Genomic DNA, 19,078 nt, shown 5'->3' with positions numbered 1-19,078 from the left:
ACCGCACGGCCACTTCGGCCGGCTTGTGTGAGGCCTTGCAACGTCATGGAGAGGGAGAAGTAGGTTTGCATCTTTGTGAAGACAAGCGGGCTGAAGTCGATTCTTCTGTTTCCTGAGGGCAGCATAAGACGCTTCAGAGCTGATCGTTTCACCATATGGAGGACTTGAAAAAGAATAACTCCTTCGAAGTCCTAGAAGACCGTCGTCACAACTTTACAGATGAGCTGCCATTTTGATTTCAGTTCGAAGTGAAGAGCGCAATTTCATCACCTGTGACGACATTCGTGGTCGTGCGGTAGCGTTCTCGCTTCCCACGCCCGGGTTCCCGGGTTCGATTCCCAGCGGGGTCAGGGATTTTCTCTGCCTCGTGATGACTGGGTGTTGTGTGATGTCCTTAGGTTAGTTAGGTTTAAGTAGTTCTACGTTCTAGGTGACTGATGACCATAGATGTTAAGTCCCGTAGTGCTCAGAGCCATTTGAACCATTTTTTTGTGACGACATTCGACAAAGAAAGGCCACTATCAGGCTCATAATGCACAAGAAAATCCTTCGTTTTTACGTTAGGTGGCGAGGAACCCAGTAGGGACATACCTTTGAGTACCCCAACTGGTGACGAGTGTGTCAGCACTACCAACAGAGACATCCAGTTGTGCAGCTAGCTGTTCCATTCTGATCCGTCCATCACCTCGATGAGGGTGTCCGCACGTTCCACCATTGCAGGAGCCACAGCTGTGTGTGGCCTGCCGGCACTCAGGAGATCAGACAGGTATGTGGGACCTCGTTGCGATGATGACAGACACCTCGCCCAACGACTCACCGTGCTTTTGTTCACTGCCACGTCTCTGTCTATGAATATCTACGATGCTTCGGTTTTCCGCTAAAAGAAACTCAGTGACAGTTCTCTGCTTGCAAACCCATTTCCATTACAGACACCACCTTAAAGCCGTGTATAGCGCGGCCACCTGTAGGAACTTCATGAAACTGTAGGGGTTGAAGCGGGAATACTGCACAGTGTCCGACAACAAATTCCGAAATTTTTCAACCGAAATTAGCCGAGAAAAAATAGTATTGCCTTATGTATTGAAGCGCCCCTCATGTTGCCGCGAAATTTTCAAAATGTCACTATTTTCTTTACAGATTTTTTTGGAGATAGTAACTTATTACGGATAATATTATCGTGTGCTGGACGTGTGCAGGAGACAGGCGGGCGGCGCCACTCACCTTGTGTGCCGTCGTCGGCCTTGTCCTGCGGCGGCGGCTGCGGCTGCGGCTGCGGCACGACGCGGAAGGACGCCCTGCGGCCGACGGGTCCCGGCGGCGCCACCCCCACCGACACGTCGAGCGGCTCACTGGATGCTGCCTGCGCCTGCTGCTGGCGCGCCGCCGCCATCGCCGCCGCCACAGCCGCCGGGTTCAGGCCGCCCCCGCCGCCGCCTTCGCCCCCGCGCGTCGCGTACACGTCGTAGGCGGAGGCCCGCCGGGGCAGCTGTGCCGGCAGTCCTGCACATACCACGCGACGATAAATAAACTGCAGGTACGTTATATAACTATCCCAAATCAAATTTCTTTGGTGAAAATTTTAAATTACTAGGATGAAAGGTTTCGAGAAATCTGGATAAGCCAATACTACCAGTACTATCGCACGGAAGTACGCAAATCAACTGCGCAAACAGGTCTAAAAATTAATCTTTGTCCAACCAACAATTGGAAGTTGCAGCGAACGACTACAGACGATTTAGTAAGGGGTATGTTGATATAGCACGGCCAACGACTCAATTACTGAAAAAAGGAGCAGTTTTCAAGTGGAGTTCCGAATGTTCACAAGCGATGGAAGCACTGAAAACAGCTTTGACAACAGCTCCCATATTGGCTTATCCAGATTTCTCGAAACCTTTCATCCTAGTAACTGATGCTAATAATTTCGCTGTCGGAGTGGTACTTTCGCAGGAAATTGACGGAGAAGAGCATCCAATTTCATTTGATTCTCGTCTTTTGAACAAGTCAGAGTCGACAACAGAAAAGGAGGTATGTGCACTTGTCTATGGCATAAGCTACAACCGATGTTTTTTAGTGGGCCGAGTATTCATGGTAGTGACGGGTCATGCAGCACTGAAGCGGCTACTCAACCTAAAACGCCCCAGTAGTCGATTAGCTCGATGAGCTTTACGGTTAAGTGAGTATCAGTTCAAGGTAGACCATCGCCCTGGGAAACTACACAGCAATGTGGACGGATTGAGTAGGAAGGACAGAACATGTTTCACCATCGGCCGGGAAGAGGAATTAATAAAAGCGCAAGATGCTGACAGGCAGTGTCAAACATGGAAACATGATCCTAAATTTGAAGTTGTTGATGGGATACTGTACAAGATGACTGAAATACGGAACCGCGTTGCCGTACCTGAAGCACTACGGGAACGAGTGTTAAAAGAATGTCATGACAGCCCATTGGCAGGAAATAGTGGCAAAAGGGCAACTAAACTATGAATAGCACAACTCTATTGGTGGCCAAATAGTAAAACTGATGCATACAGCTACGTTTCATGTTGTGACTCATGCAATAAACGGAATGATCAGGGCAAAACCAAAGCACACCTGCAAGAACTTCCAGAAACGAGCACTCCTTTTGAACGAGTAGGGCTCGACATTGTAGGACCCCTACCGAAAACAAGGGATGGGAATCGCTATATTTTGACTATTTTGGATCATTTCTCGAGATATCTATTACTGACACCAATTCCGGACCAAAGTGATGAGACTGTGGCGCGAGTATTTGTTAAGGAGTGGATATTGAAATATGGCTCACCCTCATCCATAATAACTGATCAAGGTTCCGATTTTACTTCCGATTTACTGCAGCAAGTCTGCAAGTTACTGAAGATTGACAAACTAAGGACAACGCCAGCTCATCCAGAGGGGAATGGCCGAGTGGAACGGGTTCATCGAACTCTCATGAAAATGGTAAGTCATTATGTGGGCAGCAAACATGATTCGTGGGACACCTACATTCCACTGGTACTGAGTGCTTACAACACGAAGGCGCATACCAGCACGCAGCTCAGCCCTTACGAAATTGGCTATGGCAGGCGACTGACCTCGCCGTTCGACTTTGCAGCATCAGCAAGAATCAGGAGCAATGAACACGTCAGGGACCTAGCCAGCAAAATACAGGAAGTATGGAAGCATGTAAAGGCTCGGAAGCATCAGTCATTTTTGCATCACGTCACGCAAATACCTTATAAAATGGTGTCAGAAGTGTCGCTGCAAAAGGAAGGGACCTGAAAACAAACAAATGTAAGTAGTGACCAAACAGGTTCCGTATGAGGGCGTTGCTATAGTGTATCTGCAACTTAGCGTGATTCCGTTGCGGGTGTATAAACACTAACAAGTAGGCAAGGGGTTAGTGTGTCGTCTGTCTCTTTCTGAAGTGCGTGCAGCAATTGCGGAAAAACTAACTACGAGGATGTTATTACCAAAACCGTCAAAACAGAATCAACGTGATGTTATTTTTTCTTCACTGCCGAAAGACAAACACCAGTAGATATCTATTTCAGGATGAAGAATGTCTATAGGGCAGCATGTCTCTCAAAGACCACTGTTGTGGAATTGTGCGCCATGTTCGCGCTGGTCGCCATTCGCCACAAGAGGCCCGCTGATCTGGAGGGCGGCAGAAGATACACAAACTCGAGAGGGAGATACACGAGGACCCGCCTTACAGCCTTGATCTCTCTCCATTGCTCCCTTAAAGAGGTCTTGAAGGGCCAACGCTTGCTGTCGGATGCGGATGTGCAGCAGGCAACTACAGACGTCTTCATGCAGCGGAAATGGTATCTCCAACTTAGTTCATAGGTGGAATGATTGCCTCAAAAGGATCACTGTAAATTTCCCTGACTGGAATACCGACTCTAGAGTATACGGCCTTCGGACAAAAACTTTTTGATCGCTTATTGTAGATGAGCGAAAAGAAGCTAAGGACGTCTTAGGAACTAACGACATCTTAGTTTTTGTTACGTAACTCAGACTGGGAATGGGATGGGCTTACACTACGTTTGGTAAGACGATCACTGAACTTTTTCACGCTTCCACATCGATACAGCCACAGGAGAACTATTGAACGCCATTTTTGCCTTGGGTGGGATAGGGGCGGAGGGTCTAATGGGTACTGAGATGGAGGGAATCAGATCACCACACAACATTAACCACGCTAAATCCGATGATAACCATTCTGACCCTATGCAGGTACGGGGTAAAGGCAAGAAGATGTAGAAATGTTAGGCATGAAGCTGTATACTGAATAATTTCGCAAACACTGAGGACAGCTGTTTCTTCAGTGGGCTACCGCAATGACATCAATGATTCATTCTACCATGTACGACGGCAATTAGTCAAGAAATTAAAAGCACAGTGAAAAGGTGATGACGCAGGTGTATTGCGCATTGTCTCTAGTATGCCTGTCGACTGCGTCATGTCAGACTTTCCAGGTCTGAGCTCACAGTAAGCACGTAAAGATGCCTAGGACAATAAGGTCTCGCACCATAAGTAAAGTACGTGTTGCCACTCGATTTCTTCGTCTTGAGGGGTTCCGCCTGACTTCAAGCATATCAAATAACGTGGCTGTCATGGCTGCAGGGCGTAATGACGTTCACAATGCTGGCGGTCAGAGAAGGAAGAAAGTGGCAGCTGATAAATTTGTTCAGTGAGTAGACCAGGCGATTTGAGAAACTCGCCTACGAAGGAAAACCAGAGCAAGAGAAGAGTAAAGTTGTCATCAGGCATTGTCCTTCTTCATGACAATGCTCGGCCGCACACTGCACCTGCAATAAAGACGCTCCTGAAGCGTTTTCGGTGAGAAGTGTTTGACCACCCACAATACAGCCCCAGCTCGGACATGGCTCCCTCCAATTTTCATCTCTTTGCTCACAGGAACCACTTGCTGTGAGGACAGAGTTTTAGTGCGGAAAACGAGCTGCAGACTACTGTAGATAACTGGCGGATGCCACAGACGGCTGCCTTCCATGACGAGGGTATTGGAAAGATGGCACCATACTACGACAAATGTCTGAATCGGAGTGGCGACTATGTAGAGAAGAGGCTGCAAGGTATAGCTAAATGTTACAAATAAAACATTCTTTATTTTCACTGTGGTTTCCATTTCGCGATCGATCGGACCTTCGAAAAAAAAAATAGACCTCGTATAAATCATAGCGACAATGCGTGTAGCATTAATTCTCCGTTTGTTTCTGTGTCCTTTCACCGTTTCCCTGCATTGGACCGCCATTTGAATGGAATTATCGGATGAAACATAGAGCTCGAGCGTAATTCATCCGAATGCAGAGGCTGCAATATTTTAGCGGCCTGCAGTTCATTACAGCGCTGATATTCGTTCGGAAGTTCTATTACGTCCAGTGGGTTAGGGACACAGTTTCAGTGTCCGTTTGTAGCCACGGTACGCGAAATTTGAATGAGAAAGCGTTTGCACTGCTATCTATTAATTGGTATATATTGATCATTACTTCGACAAACAGTGAATGTGCGAATGTGTAATGAAAGGCCGGTTCTGGAATGAGATTACAGCTGTAAAGTTTCCATGCCAGCTGTACGTATAAATCGGTTTAAAAGGCACTTTCATTTACTGCCTGTTTAATTTACATTTACATATGTTCTTTGCAGTTCATTGTGATTGATAGAGAAAGTTGGCAAAGATATTTAGCCTTTATGTTCCAGCATTAAGCTTGGAAATAACTATTGTATGAACTCGACTCTGAGTTTGTAGTCTAATCAGAATTTCATGATGTGTGCAAGAATAAAAAAGTAGGAGTGTTTAAGAAGGGTAAAGTGATATTTCAAGAGTATAGAAAAATATTGCCTGATAAAAAAGTGAAGGAGCCATACGGGAAGGAGGAAACGGAATGAAACTTCACGCGTTGACAGGTTATCTGATGTGACAGTGATTAAAAAATCGTGTGAAATTTAGAAAGAAGTCTGCAGTATGAGTCGGTATGTCAGTATGACGCTGCACCTCCTCTCTCCTACAAGCACACACGGATTCACTTGGGAAGGGCGTCATAAATCCGTTGTATCCCAGCTGGCGCACAACTGTTGTATTTGGTCAACGACATACTGGATACTGGCACTGCGACGGAGTTGACACGAGAGCTGGTCTCACACACGCCCTGAAGGGTGCTGACCTGGGTATCTTGCTGGTCGCGAGAGTACCAGAACATCACACAGTGTGTGTTCGAGCATTGGAGCACTGTCCTGTTGAAAAATGGTACGACGGAACTGTCGCAGAAGAAGCACGCACGAGGACGCAGGGTAGTCGCGACGCGCTGTTGTGTCGTCACAGTTCCCTCAATCACTATCAACCATTAACTAAAGTCATATGCGATGACTCTTCTCCCATTGACGCCAGAAATAACAGTTAACGCCGCTGAGCCTCTCCGAAACATTGGAAGAATGACGTCGCCACACTCGCCGACGATGGTCGTTCTGGGTATTGCAGAACAGTAACTCATCGCTGAACACAATGCGACGCCATTCATTAGCAGTCCTCGCTTCCGAGTCACAGAACACTTCAAACGCACCGTTGTGTTATGGTGTTAACGGCAGACAACGCATGGTTCAGTAATTTCCTAGTCCGACTAACAGAGCGGGATGACAGAATTTTGCCGGCAGTCCATTACTTGTTCTCGACAGGTGCAGATATGAAGAGGTTACGATGTGCGTTGTGCATGATACGCTATCCTAAACTACCAGCCATTAAAATAGCTACACCAAAAGGAAATTCAGATTACAAAGCGGTATTCATTGGACAAATATATTATACTATAACTGACATGTGATTACATTTTCACGCAATTTGGGTGCATAGATCCTGAGAAATCAGTACCCAGAACAACCACCTTTGGCCGTAAAACGGTCTAGATATGCCTGGACATTGAGTCAAACAGAGCCTGGATGGCGTGTACATGTACAGCTGCCCATGCAGCTTCAACACGATACCACAGATCATCAAGAGTAGTGACTGGCGTATTGTGACGAGCCAGTTGCTCGGCCATCATTGACCAGACATTTTCAATTGGTGAGAGATCTGGAGAATGCGCTGGCCAGGGCAGCAGTCGAACATTTTCTGTATCCAGAAAGGCCCGTACAGGACCAGCAACATGCGGTCGTGCACTATCCTGCTGAAACGTAGTGTTTCGCAGGGATAGAATGCAGGGTACATCCGCCGGCCGAAGTGGCCGTGTGGTTAAAGGCGCTGCAGTCTGGAACCGCAAGACCGCTACGGTCGCAGGTTCGTTTCCTGCCTCGGGCATGGATGTTTGTGATGTCCTTAGGTTAGTTAGGTTTAACTAGTTCTAAGTTATAGGGGACTAATGACCTCAGCAGCTGAGTCCCATAGTGCTCAGAGTCATTTGAACCATTTGAAGGGTACAGCCACGGGTTGTAACACATCTGAAATGTAGCGTCCACTGTTCAAACTGCCGTCAATGCGAGCAAGAGGTGACCGAGACGTGTAACCAATGGCACCCGATACCATTACGCCGGTTGGTAAAGCCAGTATGGCGATGACGAATGCATGCTTCCAATGTGCGTTCACTGCGATGTCGCGAAACACGGATGCGACTATCACGATGCTGTAAAAAGAACCTGGATTCATCCGAAAAATTACGTTTTGCCATTCGTGCACCCAAGTTCGTCGTTGAGTACACCATCGCAGGCGCTCCTGTCTGTGGTGCACCGTCAAGGGTAACCGCAACCATGGTCTCCGAGCTGATAGTTAATGCTGCTGCAAACGCCGTCGAACTGTTCATGCAGATGGTTGTTGTCTTCCAAACATCCCCCTCTGTTGACTCAGGGATCGAGACGTGGCTGCATGATACGTTACAGCCATGCGGATAAGATGCCTGTCATCTCGACTGCTAGTGATTCGAGGCCGTTGGGATCCAGCACGGCGTTCCGTATTACCCTCCTCAACCCACCGATTCCATATCCTACTATCAGTCACTGGATCTCGACCAACGCTAGCAGCAATGTCGCGATACGATAAACCGAAATCGTGATAGGCTACAATCCGACCTTTATCAAAGTCGGAAACGTGATGGTACGCATTTCTCCTCCTTACACGAGGTATCACAACTACGTTTCACCAGGCATCGCCGGTCAACTGCTGTTTGTGTATGAGAAATCGGCTGGTAACGTTCCTCATGTCAGCACGTTGTAGGTGTCGCCACCGGCGCCAACCTTGTGTGAATGCTCTGAAAAGCTAATCATTTGCATATCACAGCATCTTCTTCCTGTCGGTTAAATTTCGCGTCCGTAGCACATCATCTTCGTGGTGTAGCAATTTTAATGGCCAGTAGTGTACTTTGTGGTGCTCAGTCGTGGTCGAGCGGAACCTGACGACGAGTGTGCCTGCCCTCACGTTCCCGTGCAGTCCATCATCTGGCCACTGTCACATTCGAATGCCGTATGAATCTGGATAATGCACCATTCAACAACCTCGCCGTGTGGAGACCCACAAATTGAAGCCACTTTCAAAGCATCAGGTGCTGATAACGCTGTCTCATACGAATATCCGGCATCTCCTTATCCTTTACAGTGATCATCCAGCGTTGACGCTGTTCACGACCGTTATGTGCCCTACGAGGTCCGGTAACAATTCTAAACACGAACAACGCTGATGCATGCTATAGCTGTTCCACCTACCACAGAGAACTGAAACTGTATAGTCATTTAGTTATCCAGCCGATGGGATGTTAGTTTACGAACTTAAACAGACTTTCCACATGCCTTTTGGGTGCTGTCCATGGTCATGCATTTTGTTAACACGAAATAAACGGCTTCTCTTCCCATATTACGTTGTGATGCACATTTACGAATAAATAAAAAAAAACTTCTTTTCGATAAAGATCGCATAATTAATCCTTAAGAAATCTGCTCTTGACAAATTACAGTTTCTCTGAATCGTATTAGTAAATCGACAGATATAAACAAAACTTAATGCTCATAACTAGACAAGAAGACCCGATATCGTTTAATTATTCGATCTGCGACTAGTCTGAAATCAAAGCCGTCAAGCACGTAGCTGTATCTGCAAGGACAGATTTCAGGTGACAGGACTACACAGTTCCTGCCGCGGTGAAGTCCAGAGAAATTTTACTGGGAGAATCTTAAATCACTGTAATTTATCCACAAACGAAGCCTCAATGTTTATTTCCTGGGGCTTCCCTACCAACTTTGACTAACGGAAGAGATAGATACGATGTAGATATGAGCTACACTATCCACAGCAAGTTTGGTTACTATAGTGGGTGTCATTAAAAGAAAAGCGGTGTGCTTTCCTGATAGCTATAACGCCTAAATTTTGAGACCCTTCGTTCCAACACAAGAAACGTAGTACTTTCTCCCCTTATACCTCGGGTAATAACAACGGGGTCAAAAATAGAGAAATTCGGGCATACAGAAGGTTAGTGACATTTTTTACTCTGTTCATCCTCGAAAAGTAACGGGTGGAAAATGAGTCTTACACACCATGCACATCATACAATGTGCGTGAAGCACAGATATAAAAACACATCTCTTCTATTGAGCATCATTTATTGTTGTTTTCATGTGTCTTACGAATACTCGGCATCTCCTTATCCTTCACAGTGATCATCCAACGCTGACGCCAAGCTAATAACCGAACTTCGTAGCCCATGTAAAAGACGAGTAACGAATAAGTAAAGAAGAATCTGTGGCTTGTTCCTTACCCTTTGAAATGCATTTGCCTTCGTTCCCACGACAAACTAATACATGAATCTGTATGTTTTTCTACAATGTGTAAAGCACTTGTAACAAAATACCGTTATGAATGCCTATGACCGTTATGAGTTCTCTTATCGTTTACTCAAAGATGACTTCGGATCTTCTGATGCTTCTGTGTGTGTGTGTGTGTGTGTGTGTGTGTGTGTGTGTTTTATAATTTTTAGGCCATTCGGAGAGACGCAATTCACAGTATGCTGCTGGAAAACTGGTCAATCGTTAAAGCTAGCTCATTATTAATTAGAAGCTAGTTCATTATTAATTAATGACACAGACAAAGTGCGCTGATAAAACGGGAAGTGAGGAGGTTCTCCGCGGAAACGGCGAACAAATGAATGTTTGGGAAACACTGCGGGAAAGATCGACATGTCTTAAGACATCAAGGAACAACTACAATAGCATTATAATGAGCAGCACAAGAAAATTTTGTGAAAGACGACAGCAATTGAAATATATCCAAAAATAATTGGGGATACGGGGTGTAAGTGATACTCTGAGATGAGGCAGTTTATACAACAGTGGAAATCATGGCGGGTCGCATCAAATCAGTTCGAACAATGATGAAAAGAGAGTTAGAAAGTTAAAAGTCATTCTGTGCTAGCCTATTGGCTGGCAACCGTGCGAATGTTGAGAGGATACTTGTGTGGAAGGAACAGATGTTGTTTTGAGTTGATAGAAGATCGAAAACTGACAGCAGATCTCAGATGGAAATATTTACGTGTTTACTTTTATTAACGATTTAGACGTATTGTCAATTCCACACTGTGCTGCCTCTTTTGCCTAGAAATATCTTGAACCTGTAGCTGTTGATGACTCATTAGAATCGAAACAGGTTAACTGTCGTAAGTCCACCAAATGCGCTCACGACATTTGTGAACCAAAGAGTGTTATTGAAACAGATTGAGTGTTTCAGTTTGACAGTGGCACATTTTGTTTCCGATTTCAAAGTAGAGATAATATATAAAAACTCTCCACTATTTCTGTTTGTTGATATCTCTCATGACCAACGAATGACTTAAGGATACATATATCCAATTTGCAGTGTAAAGCTGTGATAGTTCCAGTTTAACATATATGCACCAGATTGATTCTTTTACGATGACAAGAGCAATCACATTAGACAAAAACAGCACCAACTCATACTGTAGCAGAAGTGATAGATCAATTACGGAATTAAGGAATTCTTTTATTGGGTGGGGGGGGGGGGGGAGGAAAGGGGGACACGAATCTCATTAGCCTGTTATTGACAAGCGTAGCAATATTTCCGCTAGTGCGGGATCCGTGTTGAAAAATCTTGTATTATCACTTATCTTCGTATCGACGATGTGAAGTGTAGTCTACCTCGCTACCGAACCGTAACGAATCCAGCGAATGACAAGCTGGCAGCTTTATAATCGATTCTGTTAGAGCGGCAATTTATCTTCTCGCAGCGCCGCATTCGGATTAGTTCGTGTGGATAATTGGAATTCCATAGCCAGGGGTCTCGCCACCCACGCAGTAGCGGACCAGGGTGGAGCCGGCGTTTAATTAGAGGATTCTGCCACACCTGCCGCTTCCGGTCTGCTGCTTGTTTCGAGTGGCACATTACTGGCTGCTCTAAACACACCGTCGCTTCTCTCCCGGTCTATCGCAGTAAGCTACAGCCTGTAGGGTGATCGTCCGTTGGTCAGCCATTACCGACTATTGTCTAATTTTCATTCACCTTCTTTTCACCTTGTCTGACTGTGGTAAAATAAACATTCGCTTCATCTGTCTCATTGCCATGCAGCCATTTCAAAATAATCGGTTCTAGAGGTACATCCATTTCCTCTGCAGAAGTCGGTTTCGGATACGAATAATCTTCCACATTGCCTCTTGGTCCACGACCAAATATCTGCCGATAAACTTTAATACATGGGACCACGTCACATCTGCTCTTCGTAACGAGAAATGTCAGTTGACTAGCACCACATTTGTTTATGGTGCGTTTATTCTGAGCAACATTTTTATTTAATTTATATTTTCATCGCTTGTAATTATATACTTAACAATCATCAAAACTTTCTTTTTTAATATCGAAGACCTGCAAGTTGTTATATTCTATGTCTATACATCTTCTTTCGTTTGTCAAAGCCAGCGACTTCCATCTTCTATGAATAAAAAGTTGTCATGGTTTCCAGCCGCGTAAATGATTCAAATCACACGAGCTTTCAGCGAAGGACTCCTTGGCCATTATCAAGTGATATATCATTAGACAAAGGGCAAGGAGTACCTGTCCGAAAGCTCTTGTAATTTCAATCACTTGACGCAGTAGGAAACCCGAGAACTTTTTGTTCACCGTTACAGCAGTGAGACTCGGCACCCTAACATTGAATCTTCCTTATCTGTGTCTGTATTACATAATAATCAGTAAAGAAAAGTCTCCAGTAAACAATGTATTTGTGCTATCCCTAAGATACATTTCATTCTGCATACGGTAGAGCTTAGTATACGTGTATCTTGAAGCCTGTTAATGCTGTGTACTGCTTTATCAAAATCCGTGGAGACTTGTTTGTCTCTAAGGGTAGTCTACTAATAGAAGACTCGTGGATGATGCTCAACGTATTACGACGCAGTCATGAGCACAGACTCGAGAGACTGTGTCACACTTTCGTAACCCTTTCGTGATTTATAGGACACATATGTGTCACTGAATTATAGGTCTGAGTTGGGACGTCAGTGTTTTATGTCTGTCTAGATCTGCCATTTAACGATTTTGGAAACATGGAGAAAAATTCCAATGGATGTAAAAAATGATTCTATGATGGTTACAAATTTTCAGGAATGATGGAGAAAGCTAAATGTCCGGAAATGACCGAGTCGAAACTTGCGAGTGAAAGTTGTTCTGATGCCTCTGACGGTGGAATACATGTGCCGACACTGTTCTTGATAATATTGTAGCGTAGGCTAACAAAAATCTTCTCCAAACAGTTATATATTTTATATTTATTTCGAATCCCTTCATATTTAAGGAAGGAAAGAAGATCAGCATTTAACGTCTAGTCGCCGACGAGGTCTAGGTGCAGCACAAGTTCGAGTTGGGGAAGGACAGAGAAAGAAATTGGTTGTGCCCTTTCAAAGGATCCATCCCGGCATTCACTTTCGACAATGGTGATAAATGTAGGAAAACTTAGTATTTATGGCTAGACGGGAATTTGAAGGGCCCAACTCCCAAAAACGAGTCCGATGCCTTACCACTGTGTCATCTTGTTAAGTGTTCATGGCTCTGAGCACCATGCGACTCAACTTCTGAGGTCATCAGTCGCCTAGAACTTAGAACTAATTAAACCTAACTAACCTAAGGACATCACACACATCCATGCCCGAGGCAGGATTCGAACCTGCGACCGTAGCGGTCGCTCGGCTCCAGACTGTAGCGCCTAGAACCGCACTCCGGCCGGCGAAGTGTTCATATCTTGTCAATTACGAAGTATAAATATATTAAGTAGTGTATGAAGCTATAACGCACTGATACTGGTTTGCAAAATAAATACGTATGGTAGCTTCATGGTGTCATTTATTTCCTTCTGCAAATAAATAATATGGTACATGTTACTACGTCCATTCACGTTAAGGAAGGATAAGAATCATTAGCGAAATGTGGGTCATAGATGATGAGTTTTTCACTGCAATTTAAATGTATGGCTTTTCTGACCTCGCATATGCTGGGACAAGTGTCCCGGGACCTGATAAATAATTAATAATCTAAAGAAGGGACATCACGATAGTTTGCGAAGAGGCATGATCCACGGAAGATGAAATAAAGTCCATCAATTCAGTTCGTTATAGTATTAATGCTAATATGCTACTACCCTAAGGTATCGAAACACAGGTTTTGTGAAGCCCCTTCAAGTATCTTTACTGGCAAGAACATAAAATTAATGTCTTTGTATCTGAGTAAACCTAAGTGAGTTGAGCCTTTGGCCATTGGTCGTGTGTCTCAAACGGCATGGAGAACTAAGGTTCGTTGAATGGTCATACATATGCATTAGAGTAAATGGGACACAGACGTATTTACACTAAAGAAATAATTGCAATCGAATCCCATAATGACTTTCTTTACGACCTTAATACATATGCATATGTATCTTCACGTCGTTTCAATCCATGGTACGTTCAAGGTCCAGACACATTAATGTGACCACCACCTATCTTCGACGTCAACGTGCAATAAACACTCCCATACGGTAGCTGGCAGTATTAGCAGCATGTCGAGCTGGGAACGGGGACGACGACGCGGAAACAGTTGAGTCGTTATCGTAATGCGGAAACGATGCGATTTATCTGATACCCAACAGGCCATGGTCCTTGGCTTTTGAGCCAAAGGGGGAAGCATTTTCGAAACAGCAAAGTTCGATGGGTGGAGAAAAATAAGACACAGTAAAGATGTGTTATCTGGGCAGATTTTTAGGCCCAGGCACTGTAGCTGCTAACGGTAAGGTGCTGGAATAAGAGCAACAAATGATCATGAGGTCTTGTAGAGATGTGTTTAGTGAAATGGTTTTTGCAATAGGTTGTCGTGAAACGTTTCACAAAAATTGTGGAGAAACTGTGAAATAGGATACTGATACATTTTCGGCACATTGCAGTTTCAGGCGTTTTGCTGCGTAAACGTATGGCAAGATAGTGTAGCCGTAATTATCTAAATACGTCCAAACAATCTGTAATGAAGGTAGCAATTTTTTCTATAAAGCCAAATACTTGCACGTCGTCCGTGGAACGCCTTGGCAGTTCTTGGTAGATTTCCGGAGGTATGTGGCGCCAGATTTCTAAGGACAGGTCACACAGTACGTTATCTGTGTGGCTTTGGACTGGCACCGAATAGAGCCCTGGATATGTTTCACAGGGCTTTTTAGATCAGGCGGGTTTGGTGACCAAGACATCAACATGACTTCGCTATCATACTCCTCAGACCATTCATGCACGATTGTGACGCCGCTGGAAAATGCCATAGCCGTCGGGGAAGATGTCAAGCATGAAGTGTCCGTAATAATGTCCACGTGGTTTACAGCTGTCTGACTTACATTGCATCGCAAGTCCTACGAAAACACACGTGAATGTCTAGACAGCACAATGCTGCCACCACCTGCCAGTTTCAGTGGCACGGTGCGTATTACCGCAGTCTTTCGCCTGAATGTCGCCGTATCCGGATTAGATATCGACCTGGCGTAAAAGAAAAAGAAAAGAAAAAAAAATTATTCATCGAAGCAGACAGCACATTTCGATTAATCCACGGTCCGGACTCCATAATCATATTCCCACTGTAATCGTAACTGGCGATTTCATTGGGCCAAAATGGGAATGCCTAGGGTTCGTCTGCAGCGGAGTTCCAATTTCAACAACGCGCTCTAAAAGGTGTGCTCCGAAATGCCTGTGTGTGCACCAGCACTGTACTCTTCGTCAGGTCTGCCACACATGGTCGACCATCCTGCTTTAGAGAGCGGCCAAGGCCCTGGGCTACAAGTTCTGGGACAAGTCGTAGTCTTCCAATAGTTTTTTCACCTACTCATGGTTTTATCGTTCTTAAACCAGTTTTTCGTAGATGCTCACGAGAATAGTACACGAACAGCCGACCAGCTTCGCAGTTTCCGAGATGCTCATTCCCAAGCGTCTGGCTTTAACAGTCCTTCGTCAAAATGGTTCATATCGTGGATATTCCCATTTGTGGCCTAGGTCTTCATTAGAATAATACCCTATTCGCTTCTGCTCCGATTGTATATTTTTCTTACTACCTCATTTGCTCGCAGTGCCACCTAGCGGCGTTTAGGTTTTCGGTTGGCAGTTTTGGCTCATCAGTGTGAGTGTGTGTGTGTGTGTGTGTGTGTGTGTGTGTGTGCGTTACCAAAAGCGATGTAATTAAAGACCAAGCTCACCGATATCACACATATAGATGGCAGTAGTATCGCGTACAAAAGGTATGAAAGGCAATTTGTTGGCAGAGCTCTCATTTGTACTCAGGTGATTCATGTGAAAACGTTTCCGATGTGATTATTGCCCCACGACGGAAATTAACAGACGCTGAACGTGGAGCTAGACGCATGGGACATTGAATTTAGGAAATAGTTAGGGAATTCAATATTCCGAGTGCAGAGTGTCAAGAGTGCGGCCTTAAAACCAAATTTTGGGCATTAGCTCTCATTACGGGCAACACGGTGGTCGACGACCTACACTTAACGACCGAGAGCAGAGGCGTTTGCGTAGAGCTGTCAACACTAACATACAAGCAGCACTGCGTGAAATAAGCGCAGAAATCAATGTTCGACGTACATATCCGGTAGGACAGTGCGGCGACATCTGGCGATAATTGGTTATTGCAGAAGATGACTCACACAAGCGTATTTGCTAACTGCACGACATTGCTTGACGCGCCTCTCCTGGGCTCGTGGCCATATCGTTTGGACGCCAGTGGACTGGAAAACCGCGGCTTGGTCAGATGAATCTCAGTTTCAGTCGGTAAGAGCTGGTGGTAGGGTTCGAGTGTGATGCAGACCCCATGAAGCCAAGGACTCAATTCATCAAGAAGGCAGTGTGCAAGGTGTTGGCTCCATAATGATGTGAGCTGTGTTTATATGAAACGGAGGGGATCCTCTTGTCAACTGAGCCGATCATTGACTGAAAATGGTTATATTTGGCTATTTAGAGACCATTTACAGCCATTGATGAACTACATGTTCCCAAGCAACGATGTATGTTTTATGGAAGACAATGGGGCCATATCACCGGGCTACAGTTGTTTGTGGTGGGTCTGAAGAACATCCTGGGAAATTTGAGTTAATAATTTAGCCACCAAAATCGCCTGACACGGATCTCACCGAACATTTATGGGACATAATCGACAGATCAGTTCGTGCACAAAATCCTATGTCGGCAGCACTTTCGCTATTATGGACCGCTGTAGAGGTAGCAAGGCTCAGTACTTCTGCAGGGGACTTCCAACGTCTTGTTGAGTCCATGCCAAGTCGAGTTGCTGCACTGAGTCGGGCAAACGGAGGTCCTACACGATATTAGGAGGTATACCATGACTTTTGTCAGTCAGTATATTATACTGTAACTTCGCCCCTGGATTTGATAACCGCCTGGATTTGGTTAGGAAGTGAGTCCAAAAGGTTGTGCAGTAATGTCGCATGCAGGTTAAGCCATTCGTGGAGGATTTGATCTCACAACTCTATCAAATTGCGGGGATGCAGATGTCGGCGTATCACACGCTGTGGCAAAGTGTCCCACATATTTCTTATGGGGCTCAAGTCACGTGATTTTGCAGGCCAGTCGAGAATTAGTAGAGTCGAGGAGTGTTCAAAAAACTGGTTATACATTCTTCTGAATGTTCACTACATGCAGTTCCCGTCGCAATGTTCTCTCGATAACAGGATGTTTTCCTGACCACAACTCAGACATCACATTTAGAGGCCACGTGTGTTACACCACTGCCTGTTTACTCATTGAATAGTTCGCGCCGCGCGGAATTAGCCGAGCGGTCTTAGGCGCTGCAGTCATGGACTGTGCGGCTGATCCCGGCGGAGGTTCGAGTCCTCCCTTGAGCTTGGGTGTGTGTGTTTGTCCTTAGGATAGTTTAGGTTAAGTAGTGTGTAAGCTAAGGGACTGATGACCTTAGCAGCTCAGTCCCAGAAGATTTCACGCATATTTGAACATTTTGAACAGTTCCCCGCGAAACAGCAAAAAATCCATCAACTTCACTAACTGTATGGTCATTGACCCGTCCAAACACAATTACCGCCTTTTAACACTCTGCCACGTCCTTACGTTTAACCACGTTTGCGCACAATGTTCGCTTGAAGCATGATGTTTTACTGATCGGTACAGTCTCATGCTGATGTAGAGGCAGTCCGCGTGCGGTTGAGCATCTGACTAGATCGTTGTGCCACTTTTATTTGTAAAAAGTAAGATAAAGAAACAAACAAATTATAAATACGACCTTTACTTGAACAGGGAGTGGTTTAAATAGTTTATGTGAAATATTTTATATTTCAAAATTTTTCACTCTTTAAGGAGGTCGTTCATTTCTTGTGGGGCACGGTCAGACTCGAGACTGCACACTACTACACACATTTTATGGAGGAGAACGGTTAAGAGTATGCCACTTCGGCTAGTCCTTCATTGAGTTTTACATTTCAGTCGTAACTCAATTATCTCCCAGAGAGACAGGCTCGGTAGCGGAATATGGTTTCTAAAATTAGCAAGTAACGAAGCTTACTGAGAACTTCATTATAATAGTGAAAGATATGGCAGAGAAAGAGAGAGATTACCGACCATGTTTCATAAGAGAAAAGAGTGAAGACTAATTTCCTGCTTCTCTGGTTTTAATTAAATGAGGAAGCCAGACATTGCTTCAAAGCGCTTTTTCATTCCTTTACCTAGCCTTTCAGTAACATTTCACCGTTGGAGTAACGTCAGGAACATCTGCTGTGAACGACAGAGCGGTCTCGCGTGTTCTGCTTCGCATTACGGATTACGAACTGAATTCATTCACTAAGAATATTTTTTAGCTTGTATGTCCTCTCTGAATTAGCTGCAAGCTGAAATTTTTATTTCTTTAACCCAAACCATATTCGTACCAAGAATGCTTCACAATACGTAACACGCAAAGCATGAACGACTGGAACATGTATACGAAAGAATATTGGAATGGTACATTTCAGTCAAGCAAAAGATAATGGCCCTCAGTATTGAACCTAAGTGAATTTAAATTGTACACTATGTTTATTTAATCGAAAGGAGTAAAATATGCTGATAGATGAAGTATTTGTAATTAGGATGGGCAGTAGTTAGGTTGTAACGTATTTTGGCAGAGAGTTGTCTCATGCTAAATCTAATTTGGTTCTGTTGATTATATGATTGAAATGTGACTAATTTAAGCAACTGAAATAGTATATAAAACATATATCAACAAAACGACTTAGGCAATCTGCTGTTACTGCACTGAATTCTCATATGGGACGATGAGGGTTCAAATTTCTGCCCACTGATCCACATTTATGTATCCTGTGGTTTTCCTATGTGACTTAAGGAGCATACTGGAACAGTTCCTTTGAAAAGGTCACTACTAATTTATGCCTCTTCTCAGTACAATCTGGATTCCTCTTACATCTCTAATTACTTCGGTGTTGAAGCCTATTTTCCGTACTTCGAATATACAATTGTGGCTTTAGGAAATATCAGACACTTAGGATAACTGCTCTAGAAATTCTTAAACTGCGAGTGAGGACTGTTTCACCTTAACCGATGGAAATTTCGGACT

General features: G+C 44.5%; 1 protein-coding gene across 1 annotated transcript in view; it reads right to left on the bottom strand.

Annotated features, from left to right (window-relative positions):
• Window positions 1–19,078, bottom strand: part of LOC124788714 — a 321,758-nt gene that overhangs the window by 162,604 nt on the left and 140,076 nt on the right. The window contains exon 5 of the mRNA XM_047255991.1: window positions 1,222–1,372. Within this exon, the coding sequence (XP_047111947.1) occupies window positions 1,222–1,372 (151 nt within the window). The remainder of the gene's footprint in view (window positions 1–1,221; window positions 1,373–19,078) is intronic.

Source organism: Schistocerca piceifrons, chromosome 3 (genome assembly GCF_021461385.2).
Source record: "Schistocerca piceifrons isolate TAMUIC-IGC-003096 chromosome 3, iqSchPice1.1, whole genome shotgun sequence".
In the NCBI taxonomy this organism is placed as follows: domain Eukaryota; kingdom Metazoa; phylum Arthropoda; class Insecta; order Orthoptera; family Acrididae; genus Schistocerca; species Schistocerca piceifrons.
This window is presented reverse-complemented; position numbering and strand designations above follow the sequence as displayed.